The 26,056-nt window shown below is 43.4% G+C and overlaps 1 protein-coding gene across 2 annotated transcripts; it reads left to right on the plus strand.

Annotated features, from left to right (window-relative positions):
• Positions 1–4: 4 nt before the first annotated feature.
• LOC109907582 (tRNA (guanine(10)-N2)-methyltransferase homolog) lies at positions 5–25,556 on the plus strand. Of its 2 annotated transcripts, none has more exons than XM_020505636.2 (13): positions 5–393; positions 598–663; positions 2,102–2,175; positions 2,329–2,410; positions 2,488–2,580; positions 2,751–2,885; positions 3,119–3,275; positions 3,387–3,467; positions 4,013–4,177; positions 4,366–4,447; positions 4,643–4,777; positions 14,042–14,162; positions 25,026–25,556. In XM_020505636.2, exons 1-13 carry the CDS (start codon positions 316–318, stop codon positions 25,176–25,178), a joined length of 1,422 nt encoding a protein of 473 aa, XP_020361225.1. In that variant the 5' UTR covers positions 5–315; the 3' UTR covers positions 25,179–25,556. The 2 variants fall into 2 exon arrangements, with proteins under 2 accessions (XP_020361225.1, XP_031643542.1); XM_031787682.1 differs by having other exon boundaries at positions 296–393; positions 2,683–2,885; positions 25,026–25,554.
• Positions 25,557–26,056: the final 500 nt, after the last annotated feature.

The raw sequence follows: 26,056 nt of genomic DNA on the forward strand, positions 1-26,056 counted from the left end.
GTGAGCAATGTTCTGAAGTAAAGCTGCTTACCTTTGGGATATGTTTAGTTGGTGGATCATTAGCTCTCTCTACAGTAAAATGATTCACCCTAATTTATGAAGCAGTTATGTAGCAGCTATACAGAATAATAAGCACACAATTATTTGGACGTTAATGACAAAACTGAAACATACTATTTTTAATTTTGCGTTGCCAAAATACATGCAATGCACATTCATTGCTGGTAAAGTGGTATTTATTTTTGGAACTGACAGGAACCACTATTCGCAGGGAGGCGGTTTCTAGCCGGATGTATTTTGCGTGGGAACGCGAACATGGCGATCCACTGTAGCAGAACATGCCTACAATATTTGATACATTTGGCCCACGACAATGTTAACTTCAGGCTACCGGTATGCATATCAATGTCGTACCTCTCTGTCAAACTGTACATGTTGTGTTATTTCTCTCCATCTCTAAAGATCTGGCTGTCTCATTACGGCATTTCTCCCCATACATTAGCTTGCTAAGCTAGTAACGTTACAAGCTGCAAGCTGTCATGTTTGAATTCTTCAGAAATGTTCTGATTTTATTTATTGTACATCGTAACATTACAGGAGATTAGGGCGCTGCTGTCCCTCAGGGGCAAACCGTTTGATCCAGGTGAAAACTTCAAAGAAAAGGTAAAATAAGTTAGTGTCCATATGTATTATTTGCCTGATAGCCATACCAATTTAGAAAAATGTATTTGACCTTTATTTAACTAGGCAAGTCAGTTAAGAACAAATTCTTATTACAATGACGGCCTACCAAAAGGCAAAAGGCCTCCTGCAGGGACGGGGTCCTGCGATTAAAAATAAATACAATATAAATATAGGCCAAAACACACATCACAACAAGAGAGACACTACATAAAGAGAGACCTAAGACAACAACAATATAGCAAGGCAACAACACATGACAACACAACATGGTAGCAGCACAAAACATGGTACAAACATTATTGGGCACAGACAACAGCACAGAGGGCAAGAAGGTAGAGACAACTATTCATCACACACCAGCCACACCTGTCAGTAAGAGTGTCCATGATTGAGTCTTTGAATGAAGAGATTGAGAAAAAACTGTCCAGTTTGAGTGTTTGTTGCAGCTCATTCCAGTTGCTAGCTGCAGCGAACTGAAAAGAGGAGCGACCCAGGGATGTGTGTGATTTGGGAACCTTTAACAGAATGTGACTGGCAGAACAGGTGGAGGATGAGGGCTGCAGTAGATAGGGGGGAGTGAGGCCTAAGAGGGTTTTATAAATAAGCATCAACCAGTGGGTCTTGCGGCGGGTATACAGAGATGACCAGTTTACAGATGAGTGCAGTGATGTGTCCTATAAGGAGCATTGGTGGCAAATAGGATGGCTGAATGGTAAACAACATCTAGCTCCCCGAGAGCACCCTTACCTGCCGATCTATAAATTATGTCTCCGTAATCTAGCACGGGTAGGATGGTCATCTGAATCAGGGTTAGTTTGGCAGCTGGGGTGAAAGAGGAGCGAGTACGATAGAGGAAACCAAGTCTAGATTTAACCTTAGCCTGCAGCATGGATATGTGCTGAGAGGTGGACAGTGTCCCGTCTAGCCATACTCCCAAGTACTTGTATGAGATGACTACCTCAAGCTCTAAACACTTAGAGGTAGTATTAACATCTCTGGGAAGAGGTGAATTCTTCTTGCCAAACCTCATTACCTTTGTTTTGGAGGTGTTTAGCACAAGGTTAAGAGTAGGGAAAGCTTGTTGGACACTGAGAAAGCTTTGTTGTAGAGCGTTTAACACAAAATGAATCTGCATATAAATGGATAAGAGGGCTTCCTACTGCCTGAGCTATGTTGTTGATGTAAATTGGGAAGAGGATTGAGCCTTGGGGTGCTCCCTTGGTGACAGGCAGTGGCTGAGACAGCAGATTTTCTGACTTTATACACTGCACTCTTTGAGAGAGGTAGTTAGCAAACCAGGCCAAAGATCCCTCAGAGACACCAATGATCCTTTGCCGGCCCATAATGAAGGGAGAAGTTGGCCATGTGTCCATGCATAGGCTACTCAAATCCTAAAATCTGCTATTCTTCTCCCCAGTCTCCATTCTGGCGACTGAATGGCTTGTCAGAGGAAGATGTCAACAGCATCATGGCCAGAACTGTTTGTGCAAAGTAAGTGAGACAGATCAACAATGGCGTTGCAATGAAAATAGTTAGATGGGTACTGCAGCATTGCTCATCAGCCCTTCTCTTCTGAGGTGATTCTCAACTTGAATGTCACAGTAATTGTAATGACCTTTTTGTGGTTATTTGTTTATCACCTAGGTCTGCATTTGAGCTGTGGGGTCATGGCAGAACACACATTGAACTCAGGACCTCGCTCTTGAAATATCCAACAGAGAACATGGTTTGTGAGAAATTACATTACTATCTAAATAGAGGGCAAACTGTATCTAATGTGTGTAAATGTACCTCTCCCAACAGTCACCCTTCCTACAAAAAGACTCCACATACAAAATCAATGTCTACACTTTCAACAAGACTCTAGAGTTCGAAGATAGAATTAAGAAGATAGATGTGAGTATGATACACTTGACTTGGTCCCAGTAATTTGTACTTAAGATTGAGCCCAGAAAAGTCCATTTACTCTACCTTTTGTACTGCACTATTGTGTTAAAGGGAGGCACTGATATGCAGTATGCACCATGACACCTGGACAAGTTACCCTGTGGTCTTCCTCCCCCAAGGCAATGGAATATCTCTCCTTCGAGGGAAGGGTCAATCTAAGGAACCCTAAACACATCTTCTGTCTGTTGGAGGACTATGGAACTGACCCTAACGACATCCCAGACGAGCCTCTCTACATCTACTTTGGGAGATGGGTGAGTCAGTATGCTGTGTGCTCCTTAATTTGTGTCGTTATACAAATTAGTAATTACTGTAACTCATTAATGTTATTTACCGCAGTGGTTGTTAACCTTCTTTGGTTGCCAATCACATTTTGGTCTGCCTGAAGTATTCCCTCTTGTGAAACTTAGGTTGAGAAGCACTGTTTCATTTAGTGATAAAGGTAAGCCTATATTTGATCTTGTCTTATCAACTGTATGTTCCTTAGATTGCAGATGGCCAGCGTGAGTTGATTCGCTCTCACAGTGTGAAGAACAGGCACTTCATAGGTAACACCAGTATGGATGCTGGGTTGTCTTTTATCATGGCCAACCATGCTAGGGTCAAAGCTTACGACCTGGTCTACGACCCCTTTGTTGGGACTGGTAAGAGAAAAGTTACTTTTGGTCTTTGAACTGACACTTGCAGAAATACACTGCATCTTAGCTGAACCCAAGGCTAGTCTGTGCTTATTGGATATTTTTTCTCTCTCTCAGGTAGCCTCCTGGTTGCATGCTCTCATTTTGGTGCATATGTCTGTGGAACAGATATTGATTACAACACCATCCATGGGATAGGTAATATACTAGAAATGGCCTTGTTTACTTCCTCTTACTTTGGAACCCAGAGCTAAACATCTCGTGCTTTGGCAAGCGAGTTAATCCACTTATATGATGAACATTATGTTGGTTATGCTCTTTTTATCATCTTTTTAAATACTTCAATTTTTCCTGTGCTCATTATCATGCTCAAATCCAATTGTATTGTCCTATAGGCCTAACACTTGATATGTGATATGATTACAACTAGGACCGGGACAATAACCACAATCTCTATTTTTTACATGGCAAAGAAATCAAGAAGTAGATCAAACTCTACTGGTCCTTTTACACTTGTGTGCATGTAAAATATTGTGTGCTATAGCTTGGAAAATAAATAAATATGAAACTGGATGACAATATAATGTTTCCAACATTAGGGCTGTTTTCCTAAAGAAGTTAAATCCACTGCGTGTTTTGTTTCCTTGCCACGATACTAAGGAGTATCGCGATACTGGTATCGTCCTGGCCCTAATTACAACCCAGTACATTGCTGTATAATAGTATTTTGGTTTATTTTTCAGGCAAAGCGAGTCGTAAGAACCAGAAGTGGAGGGGTCCAGATGAGAACATCAGAGCCAACCTGCGTCAGTACGGCTCAGAGAAGCTGTATGTGGACGTCCTTGTGTCTGACGCCTCCAAGCCTATCTGGAGGGATGGAGTGCTCTTTGACGCCATCATCACTGACCGTACGTTCTTATCCTAGAGCTCTGTGTGTTCTCTTCCCATGTAGGGTCCTCCATCCAGTAATGTCTCCTGTACAGTCATACACGAGTAAAACGTTTTAGTCTGTTGAAGTCCACATTCTTTGTGATTTGTTCAGATTAAAATCTGTTCAAATGTCTTGTCTTTTATTTTTTGTTTGTTTAATTCTCAGCCCCCTATGGGATTCGGGAGTCAACCAGGAGAACAGGCTCTCAGAAGGACAGTGTAAACAGTGTGAAGCCATCTGAAGACTAGTACGTCTTCATCTTCCTCTTGAGTCTGTGTTGTTTATAGTGCTTTGTATATTTGCTCAGTTTTGAAAAAGACGGCCTATAAAACTTGCAAGCAAGCAATAGATACACTAGAGATATATAAAGTCCTCTCAGATGATGTTAAATCTGTGTAAAGGCATCTTCACTGCAGTAACTGACTCTTTATCTTTCATCCAGTGTTGGAGACAGCCATGTCCCCGTTTCCATGGCCTACCACCTGAGCGACATCTTCACTGACCTGTTAAACTTCTCAGCTCACCACCTGGTCATCGGGGGGCGGCTAGTCTACTGGCTACCAATCTACAGGCCAGAGTGAGTATTGACGTGTTTATTTGTCAGGGACCATTCACAACAACCCCAGTATTGCACCAGAGTTATCTACATACAGGTACATGGTTAATATCCATCTGTGGTCCCTGGATACAGCACTTCCTGTTAAAGCTCTTTAGTTTGAATTTGTCAAATATTCACATCTGGTGTTGTTCAGTCTAATGTATCGTCATGGTGTTTACATGGGTTTGAGCTCACAGATGTATCGTCTACACAGTCTCCCTCTTCTCTATGTGTAAACCAAATAGCACTGTCATCAACTGTTGTGATGTCGAATAGATACAAACAGCATTTGATAAGACCTTATTGCACACAGGGTCACCTCACCAGTCAGCTTTTTTTCCTGCTGATAAATGCTGTTATTTTTTTTCCCTTTACCCTGTTAGAACTTATCCTATTCCTCTTCTGTTCCTCTGGTGATGTAGATGTTAACCCAGGCCCTGCAGCACCTAGTCTCTCCCATTCCCCAGGCACTTTCATTTCTTGACTTCTGTAACCGTAAAAGCCGTGGTTTCATGCATGTTAACATTAGAAGCCTCCTCCCTAAGTTTGTTTCATGCACTGCTTTAGCACACTCCGACAACCCGGATGTCCTAACCGTGTCTGAATCCTGGCTTAGGAAGGCCACCAAAAATCCTGAAATTTCCATCCCTAACTATAACATTTTCCGACAAGATAGAACTGCAAAGGGGGCGGAGTTGCAGTCTTCTGCAGAGATAGAACTCTTCAGGATGTTATACTATCCAGGTCTGTGCCCAAACAATTCAAGCGTCTACTTTTAAATATTCACCTCTCCAGAAACATGTCTCTCACTGTTGCCGCTTGTTATAGACCCACTTCAGCCCCCGGCTGTGCCCTTAACACCCCGGCCATCCTATAATCTAAGCTAGATACCCTCAATCTCATACAAATGATCAAGGAACCTACCAGGTACAACCCTAAATCCGTAACCATGGGCACCCTCTTAGATATCATCCTGTCCAACTTGCCCTCTAAATACACCACTGCTGTCCTCAACCATGATTTCAGCGATCATTGCCTCATTGCCTGTGTGCATAATGGATCCTCGGTCGAACGACCACGCCTCCTCACTGTGAAACGCTCCCTAAAACACTTCAGCCAGCAGGCCTTTCTAATCGACCTGGCCCGGGTATCCTGGAAGGACATTGACTTCATCCTGTCAGTAGAGGATGCCTGGTTGCTCTTTAAAAGTGCTTTCCTCCATCCTTAGTGCTTTCCTTAAATAAGCATGCCCCATTCAATTTAAAAAAAACTAAGAACAGATATAGCCCTTGGTTCACCCCAGACTTGACTGCCCTTGACCAGCACAAAAACATCCTGTGGCGTTATGCATTGGCATTGAATAGCCCCTGCAATATGCAACTTTTCAGGGAAGTCAGGAACCAATATACTCATTCAGTTAGGAAAGCATGGACTTTAAACTCTACACTGTAATGTCCATGGAAAATAAGAGCACCTCCTCCCAGCTGCCCACTGCTCTGAGGATAGGAAATATTGCCACCACCAATAAATCTACGATAATCGATCATTTCAATAAACATTTTTCTACTGCTGCCCCCCCCCCCACCGCTTCTCCTTCACCCAAATCCAGACATCTGATGTTCTGAAAGAGCTGCAAAATCTGGATCCCTACAAATCAGCTGGGCTAGACAATCTGGACCCTCTATTTCTAAAATTATCCGCCGAAATTGTTGCAACCCCTATTACTTATTACTAGCCTATTCAACCTCTCTTTCGTATTGTCTGAGATCCCTAAAGATTGGAAAGCTGCCCCGTTCATCCCCCTCATCAAAGTGGGAGATACTCTAGACCCAAGCTGTTACAGACCTATATCCATCCTGCCCTGCCTTTCTAAAATCTTCGAAAGCCAAGTTAACAAACAGATCACCGACCATTTCGAATCCCACCGTACCTTCTCCACTATGCAATCTGGTTTCCGAGCTGGACATGGGTGCACCTCAACCATGCTCAAGGTCCTAAACGATATCATAACTGCAAAAGATAAAAGACAGTACTGTGCAGCCGTCTTCATCGACCTGGCCTAGGCTTTCGACTCTGTCAATCACCGCATTCTTATCGGTAGACTCAATAGCCTTGGCTTCTCAAATGACTGCCTCGCCTGGTTCACCAACTACTTTGCAGACAGAGTTCAGTGTGTCAAAACGGAGGGCCAGTTGTCCGGACTTCTGGCAGTCTCTGTGGGGGTGCCACAGGGTTCAATTCTCGGGCCGACTCTTTTCTCAGTATATATCAATGATGTCGCTCTTGCTGCTGGTGATTCTCTGATCCACCTCTACGCAGACGACACCATTCTGTATACATCCGTCCCTCCCTTGGACACTGTTAACAAACCTCTAAACGAGCTTCAATGCCATAACACTCCTTCCGAGGCCTCCAACTGCTTTTAAATGCAAGTAATCCTAAATGCATGCTCTTCAACCGATTGCTGCCCGTACCTGCCCGCCCACCTAGCATCACTACTCTGGACGGTTCTGACTTAGAATATGTGGACAACTACAAATATCAAGGTGTCTGGTTAGACTGTAAACTCTCCTTCCAGACTCAAATGAAGCATCTCCAAACCAAAATCAAATCTAGAATCTGCTTCCTATTTTGCAACAAAGCCTCCTTCACTCATGCTGCCAAACAGACCCTCGTAAAACTGACTATCCTACCGATCCTTGACTTCGGGGAAGTCATTTACAAAGTAGCCACCAACGCTCTACTCAGCAAACTGGATATAGTTTATCACAATGCCATCCCTTTTGTCACCAAAGCCCCATATACTATCTTCCACTGCGACCTGCATGATCTCTTTGGCTGGCCCTCACTACATTTTCGTCACCAAACCCACTGGCTCCAGGTCATCTTTAAGTCTATGCTTGGTAAAGCCTGGCTTACACTGGTCACCATAGCAAAACCCACCCGTAACACACATTCCAGCAGGTATATTTACTGGTCACCCCAAAGCCAACACTTACTTTGGCCGCCTTTCCTTCCAGTTCTCTGCTGCAAATGACTGGAACGAATTAACTTTAAGCATCAGCTGTCAGTGCTGCTTACCAATCACAGTACCTGTACATAGCCAATCTGTAAATGGCACACCCAACTACCTCATCCCCATATTGTTACTTATCCTCTTGCTCTTTTGCACCCAAGTATCTCTACTTGCACATAGTCTGCACTAGAGGTCAACCGATTAATCGGAATGGCCGGTTAATTAGGGCCGATTTCAAGTTTTCATAACAATTTATACACCTTTATTTAATATTTATTTAACTAGGCAAGTCAGTTAAGAACTCATTCTTATTTTCAATTACTGCCCAGGAACGGTGGGTTAACTGCCTCGTTCAGGGGCAGAAAGACAGATTTTCACCTTGTCAGCTTGGGGGATGCAATCTTGCAACCTTACAGTTAACAATCATAATCACTTGTTAACTACACGTGGTTGATGGTATTACTAGATATTATCTAGCGTGTCCTGTGTTGCATATAATCTGACTGTGCAAGCAAGTATCTAAGTATCTGACTGAGCGGTGGTAGGCAGAAGCAGGAGCTAAACATTCATTCAAATAGCCCTTTCATGCGTTTTGCCAGCAGCTCTTCGTTGTGCGTCAAGCATTGCGCTGTTTATGACTTCATACCTATCAACTCCCGAGATGAGGCTGGTGTGACCGAAGTGAAATGGCTGGTCAGTTAGCGCGTGCTAATAGCGTTTCAAACTTCACTCGCTCTGAGCCTTGGGGTGTTTTTTTCCCTTGCTCTGCATGGGTAACGCTGCTTCGATGTGGTGGCTGTTGCCGTTGTGTTGCTGGTTCGAGGAGAGGGATACTGGAGAGGTATACTGTTACACTGTCAATACTAAAGTGCCTATAAGAACATCTAATAGTCAAAGGTTAATGAAATACAAATGGTATAGAGGGAATAGTTCTATAATAACTACAACCTAAAACATCTTACCTGGGAATATTGAAGACTCATGTTAAAAGCACCACCAGCTTTCATATGTTCTCATGTTTTGAGCAAGGAACTGAAACGTTAGCTTTCTTACATAGCACATATTGCACTTTTACGTTCTTCTCCAACACTTTGTTTTTGCATTATTTATACCAAATTGAACACGTTTCATTATCTACTTGAGGCTAAATTTATTTTATTGATATATTATATTAAGATAAAATAACTGTAAATTCAGTATTGTTGTAATTATCATTATTACAAATATATATATATATATATATATATTTTTTTTTTTAAATCAGCCGATTAATCGGTTTTGGCTTTTTTGGTCCTCCAATAATCGGTATCGTTATCTGCATAGAAAAATCATAATCGGTCGACCTCTAGTCCGCAAATCTATCTCTCCAGTGTTAATGCTAAATTGTAATTATTTCGCCACAATGGCCTATTTATTGCCTTACCTCCCTACTCTTCTACATCTGCACATTGTGTTATTGACTGTATGTTTGTTTATGTGTAAGTCTGTGTTGCTGTTTTTGTCGCACTGCTTTGCTTTATCTTGGCCAGGTCGCAGTTGTAAATGAGATCTTGTTCTCAACTGGCCTACCTGGTTAAATAAAGGTGACATTAAAATAATAATAAAAAATACACTCGAGGGCAACAGTCACACTGGTGTACTAGATTTGCTTAACGAAGCATTCTAGTTTAGATACAGGCTTTTCTCCCTGCACCTCTTCCCCTCATAAGCATCATATTCCCTGTAAGGACCAGGGGTTTTTCCCATCAGTACATCTCATTCTCTGTCCCATAAAGTCTTCAGGCCTGGGGTTAGTGGTGTTCTGGTCAGTGTGCAGGTGTCCTGAGGTATATTGGGTGTATTGTTCCATACAGCTGGTTTACTGTGTGGACAGGATACAGGCCCCTGGGCCCTGGGACTCCTGGCCACTGATTACAGGGCAGGGTCTGAGCATCAGGAAGATGAGACCAGACCATGCACCACAGCCCTGTGATGTTTCTATAACACCTCACGCTCACCTCCAGCAGTTCTCCCTGACTGTCTGTGACACACACACTGGAGTTCCCCACACTGACTGAATAAGACAAGGAAAGGGAGAGAGGGCTACAGCCCTTAGAAGTGGTGGTTGAGAGAGAGAGTGTGTGTGTTTGTGTCTGTGTGCCTCTGTCTGACTGACTGTGTGCCTCTGTGTGTGACTGTTCTCTGCTCTGCTCCTCACTCCGGGTGTGTAGCCCCTAGCAGTTCCTGACCCTGTATCATTCAGGGCAGAGTGCCAAAATAATCCCACGAGGCCAGACATGCTGATTGGCTGACACTGACCAAACACAGCCTGTCTCCAGGTCCTGATCTGTTCAACACTGTTGAAACATTAATAGTAGATGTCTAAGCTGGTTAGATTTAGGTGGTCCGAAGTCTGTCCTGAGAGAGCGAGATATACTACACCACTAGATGTCGCCATTCACCAATGACTGTTACCGCAGTGGACCTTTGACATAGAACAGTGTGACTAAATGGTCCAAGGGGACAGGACTGTGTAGCAACATGCTTGTTTGTAAACACTGGTGTCACAGGGGGGTTGCAGTGCAGCTGCTGTAGGAAAAATATATTTGCTGTGTTGTGTTACTGTTGTGTTGGGCCGAGGTCGGACCAGACGCAGGCCAATACGGGGTCCCCTAACACTGGTCACAGGCCTGAGTGATGAGGTCCCACAAGCCGGCCAATTAAAACATTTCCGCTGTCGTCATGACGAGCACTGCCTTGCCCCGTGCCTCAGCTGCCTTTCAGTGTTTCAATTAACTCTGTGGCTTTTCAAGCTCATTAGTCACTCTCTTTCTCCCCCCTCTGATGATGTGTTTAAGTTTGAACTAGCTCAAAACTTTTCCAGTCGCGGTGGTGTCTGTTACCATTTCCTCTGCCGCAGCGCCTTGGCAGGGACCAGACCCATTATCTCTGAGGCTAAAGCATAGAGATAGATAGAGGACTCATCTTTATATCTGTGCTATTATGGCATCTGTGACAGCATGGGCAGCGCCATGGAGGCTACAACCCATTGGAATCGCCACCGAGTTGACTACTTTAAAATGGCCGAAGCATGGTGGAAGCCCTCAATGGCGCTGCCCATGCTAAAATAGCCTTTTGGTCACTAGAGGTTTCTATCATTCTCTATGGATAAAAGTCATAAGCCAGACAGTGCTAATGAAGCAGAGTGCAAAGCTAACAGGAAGCTGATGGGGTTTGAATCCCCATGGTTGGTTTTACCGGGTTATCAACTTCCTTTTTGTCTACAACACTCCTGCTGCTGCCTTACTGAGAGACAGATCCTTGTGCTTAATGCCCGTGTCTCTGACCTTCAGTATACCATTAGGGCTGTACAGTGCAACCATTTTACTTGCATATGCGCCTAAATATTTTGCTGTGCGACCTGACATTTTTTATTTGGAGCACCAGAGTGACAATAAAAAAAAAAGAAAAGAAGATAATTGTTGCAAGGATCACTTCACTGTGCGTCAGCCCCTGAGTGCCATGGAGAATACACGGAGTACAGATTCATGACCGTCACCCATGTGCCATTGCTACAAAGAAAACGGCTTGTTACGTCAAATATATTTCATTGTGCTCCTAAATTTCTTTGTGTGCTCCTACATTTTTTAACTTAGGCGCACACGTGCCCCTTGTCCAATTTTTTTTTAAATCAGTATAGAGCCCTGACCTGGAAATAAAGGCAGAAGATATGGGCTAGTCTGCTGCACCTCAGCCTACTGGGCTTAAATGGCCTCTAACCTGACCCCTAGTCTTCCTGCCTATCACATGAGGTTGGTGGCACCTTAATTGGGGAGGACAGGCTCGTAGTAATGGCTGGAGTGGAATTTGTTTAATCGTATCAAATACATCAAACACATGGTTTCCATTGATTCTGTGCCGGTGCCCCCTGTGTATAACCTCGCTATTGTTATTTTACTGCTGCTCTTTAATTATTTGTTACTTTTATTTATTTTTCTTATTTTTGGGGGGGTATTTTTTTTAATATATTTTTTTATATAATGCATTGTTGGCTAAGGGCTTGTAAGTAAACACTTCACTGTAAGGTCTACCTATACCTGTTGTATTCGGCGCATGTGACATGCATTTTGATTTGATGTATTTGATGCCATTCCATTCACTGCATTCCGGGCATTATTATGAGCCGTTCTCCCCTCAGCAGTCTCCTGTGCTGCTTATAAGCATCTGCACAGAGGTTTCAACTCTCTTTGTCTGAGGATGGAAAAAGCTGTATTGAAAGTGAAAGGCCCAGCCCCACCCATCTTTAAATGAAACAGCCAATGTGGCAGATCCAGTAATAAGAGGTGATTGGCAGGAAGAATTAACGCCCGCTTTGTTCAGGGTGCTCACCGAAGCTCGCGCGCAAATGCACACACACACACCATCCACAATATATTAGAGGTCTGTATTGCACAGTGGCCATGGCAACCCAGGAGACAAACAGTAGGGTGAAAATCTGGCCCAGTCTGGTGCTGGTAGGAGAAAGTGCTACATATGCAAACAAACACTCTCTCGTAATCTACCTGTACTCATAATAACGGCTACACTGCAGTCATCCATTTAGTTAGTTGCTTACTGTTACAACTGCAGCTCCTGATCCTAATCTCTCAGAACCAGTTGTTCTGTAAACACTAGCGAGAATCTCACAAAATTAGGAACCACCCGTGTCCTTGGTTCTCCAGTTTGACGTCAATACTATTCATAGTAACTTACGTCCTTCGCCATGTCTAGTGCATAGAAATGAACTAAACCAAACAATTGCTGTGTTACATTCTACTGCGCATAAACTGTTCACTAAGGTATAGTGCAGTGTGTTACATTCTACCGCCCATAAACTGTTAACTAAGGTATAGTGCAGTGTGTTACATTCTACCGCCCATAAACTGTTCACTAAGGTATAGTGCAGTGTGTTACATTCTACCGCCCATAAACTGTTAACTAAGGTATAGTGCAGTGTGTTACATTCTACCGCCCATAAACTGTTCACTAAGGTATAGTGCAGTGTGTTACATTCTACCGCCCATAAACTGTTCACTAAGGTATAGTGCAGTGTGTTACATTCTACCGCCAATAAACTTAACTAAGGTATAGTGCAGTGTGTTAGTCTATCATCCAAACAGCCCATGTGGAAGGTCCAGCTACCCAGTAATAAGATATGATTGGCAGGTAGAAGGAATTCCTTGCTTTGGTCACAGTGCTAACAAACACACACACACTAGAGGCCTGTATTCTACAGGCACTTGCAATCAATAGCATCTATTAATTACATTATTATTATGAATAGTATTGAAGTCAAACGGGAGAACCAAGGACACAGGTGGTTCCACATTTTGTGAGATTATATCTAGTGTTTAGGATCTGTGGTTAGGATCAGAAGGTGGCACTTGCATTCAATAGCATTAAAATGCAATTCAATTTATAACATTTTTGACATGCGTTTTTATGGATTTTGTTGTTGTTATTCTGTCTCTCACTGTTCAAATAAATCTACCATTAAAATTATAGACTGATCATTTCTTTGTCAGTGGGCAAACATACAAAATCAGCAGGGGATCAAATACTTTTTACCCTCACTGTAGTTCTGTCCTTCATCTGTAATGGTCTATTAATGTCAAGTTTCATGGACCCCATGAAGAGTAGCTTCAGCTTTGACCCTAGCTAATGGGGATCCTAATAAATACAGTACCTTGCCCTGGACAGCTTTAGTTGTGGTGCTTGGCCGACATGCGCACGAACACACACATGCATACACACACAGCACTCCTGACAAGACTACGTTTTTCCCGATATCTTAAATCTAATCTAGTTCACCTTTTTCACAGTGGCTTTTGTCCACTTCAGTCAGATCATGACATGGTCAGTAAAGGCCTGGAGCTGAGAGAGAAATGGTCTAGAGTTGGGAGCAGGAAAGAGGGTTGAGAGAGAGAGTAAGCGAGAGGGAGGGAGGAGAGAGCTGATCTGGGTTGAGTTTAATGGAGAGAGAGCTGACCTGGCCTGGATGTAGTGTCATTTTGAGGGGATTACATGGAGGCTAAGGCTGGTCTACTCTGCAGGTGAGTGTATGGTGAGATGCAGATATTGTGGTTTGAAGGATGATTTGGACCCATCAACCCTTTACACTTGTTGGTTCATGCTACAGTACAGGACCAGCTGATTAAAAATGTACTCAACCATAATGATTCACCAGTAGAGTGTGTCTGTGTTTGTAGGTACTGTGAAGAGATGGTGCCCCTGAATGCCTGTCTCAGACTGGTCAGTAACTGTGAACAGACCCTTTCCAGCCACACCTCCAGACGTCTCATCACCATGGAGAAGATCAAGGAACCAGAGGTGGGTGTCTGTCTGTGCTTCCATCTGTATGTGTCTGTCTCTCCGCCCACCCATGTGTGTGTGTGCTTTTCCTTTTGTACTACCCTGTGTGTGTGCATCTGACTGTGCTGTTACGAGCGTGTGTATGCATTTGAGTGGAACGTCACCCATTTCGAAAAGGTAGGTGGATCCTTTTGTGAATATGATTGCAACACCATATAATTGTAGGTTTTGGTGTTGCGCTTACTATGAATTACATGTATCTAAAGAGTAAAGTACCCGTGCCACTGAATATGTTTGTGCCGTGTTTGTATGTACGAGCATGCACATAAACTCAGCAAAAAAAGAAACTTCCCTTTTTCAGGACCCCATCTTAAAAAGATAATTTGTCGGGTTTAAACACCGTTTCCCATGCTTGTTCAATGAACCATAAACCACTTTTATTTTATTTATTTCACCTTTATTTAACCAGATAGTCCAGTTGAGAACAAGTTCTTATTTACAACTGCGACCTGGCCAAGATTAAGCAAAGCAGTGTGACAAAAACAGCAACACAGGGTTACACATGGGATAAACAAACGTACAGTCAATAACACAATAGAAAAATCTATGTACAGTGTCTGCAAATATAGTAAGGTTAGGGAGGTAAGGCAATAAATAGGCCATAGTGGGAAAATAATTACAATTTAACATTAACACCTGGAGTGATAGATGTGCAGATGATGATGTGCAAGTAGAGATACTGGGCTGCAAAAGAACAACAACAAATAACAGTATGGGGATGAGGTAGTTGGGTGTGCTATTCACAGATGGGCTGTGTACAGTGATCGATAAGCTGCTCTGACAGCTGATGTTTAAATTAGTGAGGGAGATATAAGTCTCCAGTTTCAGTAATTATTGCAATTCGTTCCAATCATTGGCAGCAGAGAACTGGAAGGAAAGGCGGCCAAAGGAAGTGTTGGCTTTGGGGATGACCAGTGAGATATACCTGCTGGAGCGCGTGCTATGGGTGGGTGTTAATATGGTGATCAGTGAGCTGAGATAAGGCGGGGCTTTACCTAGCAAAGACTTACAGATTACCTGGAGCCAGTGTGTTTGGCGACGAATATGTAGCGAGGGCCAGCCAACGAGAGCATACATGTCGCAGTGGTGGGTAGTATATGGGGCTTTGGTGACAAAACGGATGGCCCTGTGATAAACTACATCTAGTTTGCTGAGTAGAGTGTTGGAGGCTATTTTATAAATGACTTCGCTGAAGTCAAGGATCGGTAGGATAGTCAGTTTTACGAGGGTCTGTTTGGCAGCATGAGGCTTTGTTGCAAAATAGGAAGCAGATTCTAGATTTCATTTTGGATTGGAGATGCTTAATGTGAGTCTGGATGGAGAGTTTGCAGTCTAACCAGACACCTAGGTATTTGTAGTTGTCCACATATTCTAAGTTAGAACCGTCCAGAGTAGTGATGCTGGGCAGGCAGGCAGGTGCGGGCAACAATTGGTTGAAGAGCATGCATTTAGTTTACCTAGCATTTAAGAGCAGTTGGAGGCCACGGAAGGAGTGTTGTATGGCATTGAAGCTCGTTTGGGGGTTTGTTAACACAGTGTCCAAGAAAGGGCCAGATGTATACAGAATGGTGTCGTCTGCGTAGAGGTGGATCAGAGAATCACCACCAGCAAGAGCCCGAGAATTGAACCCTGTGGCACCCCCATAGAGACTGCCAGAGGTCTGGACAACAGGCCCTCCCATTTGACACACTGAACTCTATCTGAGAAGTAGTTAGTGAACCAGGCGAGGCAGTCATTTGAGAAACCAAGGCTATTGAGTCTGCCGATAAGAATGAGGTGATTGACAGAGTCGAAAGCCTCGGCCAGGTCGATGAGGACGGCTGCACAGTACTCTTTTATCTATGGCTGTTATGATATAATTTGGGACCTTGAGCGTGGCTGAGGTGCACCCTTGACCAGCTCGGAAACCAGATTGCATAGTGGAGAAGGTACGGTGGGATTCGAAATGGTCGGTGATCTGTTTGTTAACTTGGCTTTCGAAGATTTTAGAAAGGCAGGGCAGGATGGATATAGGTCTATAACAGTTTGTGTCTAGAGTATCTCCCCCTTTAAAGAAGGGGATGACTGGGGCAGCTTTCCAATCTTTATGGATCTCAGACGATACGAAAGAGAGGTTTAATAGGCTAGTAATAAGGGTTGCAACAATTTCGGCGCATACTTTTAGGAAGAAAGGGTCCAGATTGTCTAGCCCAGCCGATTTACAGGGATCCAGATTTTGCACCTCTTTCAGAACATCAGCTATCTTGATTTGAGTGAAGGAGAGGGGGGGGGGTGCTTTGTCAAGTTGCTGCGGGGGGTGCAGAGCTGTTGGCCGGGGTAGGGGTAGCCAGGTGGAAAGCATGGCCAGCCATAGAAAAATGCTTATTCAAATTCTCGATTATCGTAGATTTATCGGTGGTGACAGTGCTTCCTAGCCTGTGGGCAGCTGGGAGGAGGTGCTCTTTTTCTCCAAGGACTTTACAGTGTCCCAAAACATTTTGAAATTGGTGCTACAGGATGCAAATTTCTGTTTGAAAAAGCTAGCCTTAGCTTTCCTAACTGACTGAGTATATTGGTTCCTGACTTCCCTGAAAGTTGGATATGGCGGGGGATATTCGATGCTAGTGCAGAACGCCACAGGATGTTTTTGTGCTGGTCAAGGGTAGTTAAGTCTGGAGTGAACCAAGGGCTACATCTGTTCTTAGTTATACATTTTTTGAATGGGGAATGCTTATTTAAGATGGTGAGGAAGGCACTTATAAAGAATAGCCAGGCATCATCTACTGATGGGATGAGGTCAATGTCCTTCCAGGATACTAGGGCCAGATCGATTAGAAAGGCCTGCTCGCTGATGTGTTTTAGGGAGCGTTTGACAGTGATGAGTGGTGGTTGTTTGATCGCTGGCCCATCACGGATGCATGCAATGAGGCAGTGATCGCTGAGATCCTGGTTGAAGACAGCAGAGTTGTATTTAGAGGGAAAGTTGGTCGGGATGCTAGCTATGAGGGTGCTCATGTTTACGGATTTAGGGTTGTACCTGGTGGGTTCCTTGATCATTTGTGTGAGATTGAGGGCATCTAGCTTAGATTGTAGGACGGCCGGGGGGCTAAACATATCCCAGTTTAGGTCACCTAGCAGTATGAACTTTGAAGATTGATGATGGGCAATCAATTCAAATATGGTGTCCAGGGCACAGCTGAGGGGGGTCTATAACAAGCGGCAACAGTGAGAGACTTATTTCTGGAAAGGTGGATTTTTAAAAGTAGAAGCTCGAACTGTTTGGGCACAGACCTAGATTGAACTCTGCAGGCTGTCATACTATCTCTGCAGCAGATTGCACTCCGCCCCCTTTGGCAGTTCTATCTTGGTGGAAAATGTTATAGTTAGCGATGGAGATTTCAGGGTTTTTGGTTGTTTTCCTAAGCCAGGATTCAGACACGGCTAAGACGTCCGGGTTGGCAGAGTGTGCTAAAGCAGTGAGTAAAACAAACTTAGGGAGAAGTCTTATGTTAACATGCATGAAACCAAGGCTTTTACGGTTACAGAAGTCAACAAATGAGAGCACCTGGGGAGTGGGAGTGGAGCTAGGCACTGCAGGACCTGGATTAACCTCTACATCACCAGAGGAGAAGTAGGATAAGGGTACGGCTAAATGCTATACGAACTGTTTCCCTCTCGAGAGTTAAAGCAGCAGGTTTATGGGCACGATAGCATAGATTCGGGGCATAGTGTACAGACAAAGGTAAGGTAGGATGTGAGTACATTGGAGGTAAACCTAGGCATTGCGTAATGATGAGAGAGATATAGTCTCTCTAGAGACGTTTAAACCAGGTGATGTCATCGCATATGTAGGAGGTGGAATAACATGGTTGGTTAAGGAATATTGAGCAGGGCTAGAGGCTCTACCTTGAAATAAGACAGTAATCCCTAACCAGGACAGTAATGGACGAGGCATATTGATATTAGAGAGAGGCATGCGTCTAGTGGGTCCAGTGAGTGGTTGGGCTGACTGGGGACACGGCGATTCAGACAGTTCGCAGGCCGATGCTAACAGTTAGTAGGCCGCGGCTAAACGAGCTAGCAGTTAGCAGACCGGGTTAGCAGGGGCTGGCAGTTAGCTAATAAACAGTTAATAAACATTGATAAAAGATACAAGTGTTATGAATGGAAATATAGATACACTTTTACTTAATGCAACTGCTGTGTCAGATTTCAAAAAAGCTTTACGGCGAAAGCACACCTTGCGATTATGTTAGGTCAGCGCTAGTCACAGAAAAACATCCAGCCATGTTCCGAAGAAGGAGAGGTGTCAGATAAATATTAACTTACCTTTGATGATCTTGATTGGAATGCACTCCAAGGAATCCCAGTTCCACAATAAATCTTTGTTTTGTTCGATAAAGTCCAAATACCTCCAAATACCTCCTTTTTGTTCGCGCTTTTAGTCAAGTAACCCAAATGTATAATGCGCGATCACTTGTTCAGATGAAACTCAAAAACGTTCTATTACATTTCGTAGAAACATGTCAAACGATGTATAGAATAAATCTTTAGGATGTCTTTATCATAAATCTTCAATAATGTTCCAACCCGGAGAATTCCTTTGTCTTTAGAAATGCAATGGAACGCAGCTACCTCTCACGGGCGCGCACGTGTGATCAGCTCATGGCACTCTGCCAGACCTCTGGCTCAAACAGCTTTCATTCTCTCCTCCTCCACAGTAGAAGCCTGAAACAAGGTTCTAAAGACTGTTGACATCTAGTGGAAGCTTTAGGAAGTGCAATATGACCCCATAGACACTATCTTTGATAGGCAATGACTTGAAAAACTACAAACCTCAGATTTCCCACTTCCTGGTTGGATTTTTTTCTCCGGTTTTTGCCTGCTATATGAGTTCTGTTATACTCACAGACATCATTCAAACAGTTTTAGAAACTTCAGAGTGTTTCCAAATCTACTATTATATGCATATTCTAGCTTTTGCGCCTGAGTAGCAGGCAGTTTACTCTGGGTACCTTTTTATCCAAGCTACTCAACACTGCCCCCCAGTCCCAAAGAAGTTAATGAACATGCACCTGTGAAACGGTCATTTAAGACACTAACAGCTTACAGACGGTAGGCAATTAAGGTCACAGTTATGAAAACTTAGGACACTAAAGAGCCCTTTCTACTGACTCTGGAAAAGCCAAAAGAAAGATGCCCAGGGTCCATGCTCACCTGCGTGAACGTGCCTTAGGCATGCTGCAAGGAGGCATGAGGACTGCAGATGTGGCCAGGGCAATAAATTACAATGTCCGTACTGTGAGACACCTAAGACATCGCTACAGGGAGACAGGATGGACAGCTGATCATCCTCGAAGTGGCAGACCACGTGTAACAACACCTACACAGGATCGATAAATCCGAACATCACACCTGCGGGACAGGAACAGGATGCAACAACTGCCCGAGTTACACCAAGAGCGCACAATCCCTCCATCAGTGCTCAGACTGTCCGCAGTAGGCTGAGAGAGGCTAGACTGAGGGCTTGTAAGCCTGTTGTAAGGCAGGTCCTCACCAGACATCACCGGCAACATTGTCGCCTATGGGCACAAACCCACCGTTGCTGGACCAGACAGGACTGGCAAAAAGTGCTCTTCACTGACGAGTCGTAGTTTTGTCTTACCAGGGGTGATGGTCAGATTTGCGTTTATCGTTGAAGGAATGGGCGTTACACCGATGCTTGTACTCTGGAGCGGGATCAATTTGGAGGTGGAGGGTCCGACGTGGTCTGGGGCGGTGTGTCACAGCATCATCAGGACTGAGCTTGTTGTCATTGCAGGCAATCTCAACACTGTGCGTTACAGGGAAGACATCCTCCTTCCTCATGTGGTACCCTTCCTGCAGGCTCATCCTGACATGACCCTCCAGCATGACGACTGCCATACTGCTCGTTCTGTGCGTGATTTCCTGCAAGACAGGAATGTCAGTGTTCTGCAATGGCCAGCAAAGAGCCCTGATCTCAATCCCATTGAGCACTTCGGGGACCTGTTGGATCGGAGGGTGAGGGCTAGGGCCATTCCCCGCAGAAATGTCAGGGAACTTGCAGGTGCCTTGAGGAGGACATGCACTGAAGTACTTAATGCAGCTGGTGGCCACACCAGATACTGACTGTTAATTTTAATTTTGATCCCCCCTTTGTTCAGGGACGCATTATTCATTTTCTGTTAGTCACATGTCTGTGGAACTTGTTCAGTTTATGTCTCAGTTGTTGAATCTTATGTTCATACAAATATTTACACATGTTAAGTTTGCTGAAAATAAATGCAGTTGACATGTGAGAGGACGTTTCTTTTTTTAATGTTTACTATGAGTTGTCTGTGTGTGTTCTTTAAACGTTGACGTGCAATACAACACAGTTACAGTTAAGGGGGATGTCGATGGTGCTTCTCTCGAGGTCTGCAGTAAACCTCAGCATCTGGCTATGATTGGCTTTTTTTATATACAGCACTTAAATGACTTAATCACACATTTTATGGAAAATAATCCATCTTTGGATTTGACAACCTCTTCACTTCAAAACACCAAATTGTTCCCATAAAGGAAAGCCCTGCGCAAATCACCGCATACACACACACACACACACACTCTGGAATCTGTCTCTGACTCCCAGTGCCCCAAACCTGGAACATATCTCATAGCATGCTACTATATATAGATACAGTTCCGTTAAAGTATTCATACCCCTTGACTTATTCCATATTTTGTTGTTACAGCCTGAATTCAAAATGGATTACATCAGGGTTTTTTCTCTCAATTGTCTACAGAAATATCTAATTTACATACAGTACCAGTATAAAGTTTGGACACACCTACTCATTCAAGGGTTCTTCTTTATTTTACTATTTTCTACATCAAAACTCTGAAATGACACACATGGAATCATGTAGTAACCAAAAAAGTGTTAAAAAAAAAATATATATATAAATGAGCTATTCTATTCTTCAAAGTAGCCACACTTTGACTTGATGACAGCTTTGCACACTCTTGGCATTCTCTCAACAAGCATGAGGTAAGTCACCTGGAATGCATTTGAATTAAGTGAATTAACAGCTCAAATAAGCAAAGAGAAACGAGTGTCCATCATTACGAGAGTCCATCATTACTAAGGCATGAAGGTCAGTCAATCCATAACATTTGAAGAACTTTGAAAGTTTCTTCAAGTGCAGTCGCAAAAACAATCAAGCACTATGATGAAACTGGCTCTCATGAAGACCGCCACAGGAAAGGAAGACCCAGAGTTACTCTGCTGTGGAGGATCTGTTCCTTAGAGTTACCAGCCTCAGAAATTGCAGCCCAAATAAATGCTTCACAGCGTTCAAGTAACAGACACATCTCAACATCAACTGTTCAGAGGAGACTGTGTGAATTGAATTGCTGAAAATAAACCACTATTAAAGGACACTAACAAGAAGAAGATACTTGCTTGGGCCAAGAAACACGAGCAATGGACTTTAGACCGGTGAAAATTTCAGATTTTTGGTTCCAAACACTGTGTGATGCTGAGTAGGTGAACTGAGTATGATCTCCGCATGGGGCGGCAGGGTGGTTAGAGCGTTGGACTAGTAACCGAAAGGTTGCAAGTTCATATCCCCGAGCTGACAAGGTACAAATCTGTCGTTCTGCCCCTGAACAGGCAGTTAACCCACTGTTCCTAGGCCGCCATTGAAAATAAGAATTTGTTCTTAACTGACTTGCCTAGTTAAATAAAGGTAAAATAAATAAATAAATGTGTGTTTCCCACCGTGAAGGTGTGATGGTATGGGTGTGCTCTGCTAGTGACACTGTCAGTGATTTATTTAGAATTCATGGCACACTTAACCAGCATGGCTACCACAGCATTCTGCAGCGATATGCCATCCATCTGGTTTGTGCTTCGTCGGACTATCATTTGTTTTTCAACAGGACAATGACCCAACACACCTCCAGGCTGTGTAAGGGCTATTTGACCAAGAAGCAGAGAGATGGAGAGCTGCATCAGATGACCTGTCCTCGACAATCACCCGACCTGGTTTGGGATGAGTTGGACTGCAAAGTGAAGGAAAAGCAGCCAACAAGTGCTCAACATATGTGGGAACTCAAGATTGTTGGAAAAGCATTCCAGGTGAAGCTGGTTGAGAGAATGCCAAGATTGTGCAAAGCTATCAAGGCAAAGGGTAGCTACTTTGAAGAATTTCAATATATAATATATTTTTATTTATTTAACACTTTTTTTTTTGTTGGTTACTCTATGATTCCATATGTGTTATTTCCTAGTTTTGATGTCTTTACTATTATTCTACAATGTAGAAAATAGTAAAAATATTTTGAGTATTTTGCTAAGACACTCCAAATTGAGCCCAGGTGCATCCAATTGACTTTGATCATCGTTGATGTCACTACAACTTGAGTCCACCTGTGGTCAATTCTATTATGTATACATGATTTAGAAAGAAAAACCTGTTCATAAAATGCTGCGCAGTTGACGGTGTATGCCAGGGCAGAAAATATACCATAAAGTCCAAGGAACTGTCCATAGAGCTATATACAGTGGGGCAAAAAAGTATTTAGTCAGCCACCAATTGTGCAAGTTCTCCCACTTAAAAAGATGAGAGAGGCCTGTAATTTTTATCATAGGTACACTTCAACTATGACAGACAAAATGAGGGGAAAAAATCCTGAAAATCACATTGTAGGATTTTTAGGTAAACATTTGCTCCAGTCTGAGGTCCTGAGCGCTCTGGAGCAGGTTTTCATCAAGGATCTGTCTGTACTTTGCTCCGTTCATCTTTCTTAATCCTGATTAGTCTCCCAGTCCCTGCTGCTGAGAAACATCCCCACAGCATGACGCTGCCACCACCATACTTCACCGTAGGGATGGTGCCAGATGTGACGCTTGGCATTCAGGCCAGAGAGTTCAATCTTGGTTTCATCAGACCAGTGAATCTTGTTTCTCAGGGTCTGAGAGTCCTTTACGTGTCTTTTGGCAAACTCCAAGCGGGCTGTTATGTGCCTTTTACTGAGAAGTGTTTTCCGTCTGGCCACTCTACCATAAAGGCCTGATTGGTGGAGTGCAGCAAAGATGCTTGTCCTTCTGGAAGGTTCTTCCATCTCCACAGAGGAACTCTGGTGCTCTGTCAGAGTGACCATCGGGTTCTTGGTCACCTCTTTGACCAAGCCCTGCTCAGTTTGGCCGGGCGGCCATCTCAAGAAGAGTCTTGGTGGTTCCATTTAAGAATGATGGAGGCTACTGTATTCTTGGGGGCCTTCAAAGCTGCAGAAATGTTTTGGTACCCTTCCCCAGATATGTACCTCGACACAATCCTGTGAGCTTTACGGACATTTCCTTTTACCACATGGCTTGGTTTATGCTCTGACATGCACTGTCAACTGTGGGACCTTATATAGACTTGTGTGCCTTTCCAAATAATTTCCCATCAATTGAATATAGCACAGGTGGACTCCAATCAAGTTGTAGCAACATCTCAAGGATGATCAATGGAAACAGGATGCACCTGGGCTCAATTTCAAGTCTCATCGCAAAGGGTCTGAATACTTAAATAAAGTATTTCTGTAAATTTGCACAAATTTTAAAAAACAGTTTCTGCTTTGTTATTATGGGATATTGTGTGTAGATTGCTGAGGATAATTAAGGCTGTAACGTAACAAAGTGGAAATAATCAAGGGGTTTGAATACTTTCCGAAGGCACTGTATGTATACACTGGAACAATTTACACAATATGTACTAAGAATGATGTGTACAGCAGTAAATATATTAGTAAGCTATGTCAATAATCCATTATGTAAAGAAGATGTGGGTATAAACAGTCACTGAATACAAAGTACAGTAGTATAATTATTAGAATGAGCTATGATGGGAATAGAGTATTTAAATACTCAGTGGGAAATGGGAAGTGTCCAGTGGTTCAATGTCTCTGTCATGGGACAGCAGTGTTGGTTGTGTGTGTGTGTTTGAGAGAGTTTGCGTGAATTTAACTGCTTCCATTCAGAAGTGATGTTTGTGTTTTCAACTCCTACCACAGAGCACTTTGAAGTTAGTTGCTGAGCTTTTATATTCTGTGTTGAATGGTTTGGTGTATGGTTGTGTTGGGAAATGTTCAGATTTGGGACAGGTGTATGAACTCTAGGCCTATCAATGACTACCAAGTAGAAAATATAACCTGGAAAACTTTGACCTCTGTGGTTATTGAATACCCTGCTCTAAGGAAGTATTAGGAGCTTCATATCTGGGATTGCTCTTTAAGCTCTTGGATGTGGTGGAGACTGAAGGAAACTATCTCTAGGTCCATGACAGGTTGCCTGGCAGTGGTAACCAGGGCCGACAGACAGAGGTTGTGTTGACGAATGGCAGGCCAGCTGTGGAGTCTTCCCTTCTAGCACTCTGCATCCCCGACACCTCATTACTCCTCATCCCTCTCACCATCCCTCCCTCTCCATCCAACTTTCTGTCCACCCCGGCACATTCTTGCCTGCTGACCTGCCAAACACTGCCTAACGACCTGGCCAAAGCCCTAACCAGGACAATATGAGGAACTTAACACTCTGCTAACATTTTATTATTGTTACACTGAGCTTGTGACGGCAAGGTGGAAAACAAGGTGAGAATTTTATCCTGTGGTTGTTTGGTTAGTTTAATGGGATACCTGGCAGAGGTCTGATATCATCTGATTTCTTTCTGCCTTCGCCTGTGTTCAAAGGCATTTTTATGACGCTAAATATGTTTACTTAACCGATGTTGTAGGTGAATTGGTTCCACTTTGTGAAGGCAAACCCTCACACTAAATTGTATTTTCTCTCTATAGGAGACAGATGCGCTGGCCCACCTGTCAGACCCTCATTTTAGCCCGTACCAAGGCCACAACGCCTTCAGGGAAAAGTACTTCAGCGGCATCAGCAAGAGGACATTGACAGGAAAGGAGGAGACCAACAAGATGGCCACCAACGGTGGGGAGTAATGTAAGGATCACAGGATGGCCCAATTCCAAATGGACCCCTAAGCCAGTATGCAATTGTGGAGAGGATTTCACCGGTGCAATCGATATGGTAATAACTCCACCTTGCTGTTTGATAGGCTAGGTGAAAGTTTCACCATATTGCATATACAAATCGAATCCTCACAGATCTGCACAAGAGCATTAGGTGAAGGTTCTAGGGGTCCATTTAGGATTGGGCCGACACCTGCCTATGGTTTACAATGGACTCCATGGGGACATAGGGCTCCCTGTTTTAAATGTCTCATTTTCTATTCAAATATGTTTTTTATTGTTTGATGTTTATTGCCCTTTGTGTAATAAGTGTGAATTGTGAACGAATAAACACCATTTTAAAATATGTATTTATTTATTTATTGGAGGCAGGAGATTTAAGGGCTCTCAATGTTGTACATCTTTCTGTGTTATTTTTTGTCTTATCCCAGCAAGCACATTATCAGACTTGATTCAAGAGGGCCCTAAGTGTCTAGAGTACTGTTAAAGGGCTTTACTTTCAGGCAGCTGTATCCATGTACCAGAGGGCATTTAGATAACAGTTTGACAGTATCCCTGCATGATTTCAGATGAGACAAGGGACAAACTTGTTTCACACAAGTCGTTTCTCAAGCTTTTGTATCCGGACATTATAAGAAACGAACGGCTCCTTATTGTAAAGACACAGAATAAGTTTCTGAAGTGCCAGCCATGGTTCGTTTGTTGTTTTGCCATCATTGGCAGAATCTGGGAAATGTTCAACTGTGTGTTCTTTTAGTGAAGGTGTTGTTTATCTAACGTTGGCTCTTGAGAAGTGATGCCATCATCTTGGCCACCCTGCATGGTCCAAGCCTTGGGGGTGTTGTGTG

The sequence above is a fragment of the Oncorhynchus kisutch genome, linkage group LG2 (genome assembly GCF_002021735.2).
Source record: "Oncorhynchus kisutch isolate 150728-3 linkage group LG2, Okis_V2, whole genome shotgun sequence".
Classification (NCBI taxonomy): Eukaryota; Metazoa; Chordata; class Actinopteri; order Salmoniformes; family Salmonidae; genus Oncorhynchus; species Oncorhynchus kisutch.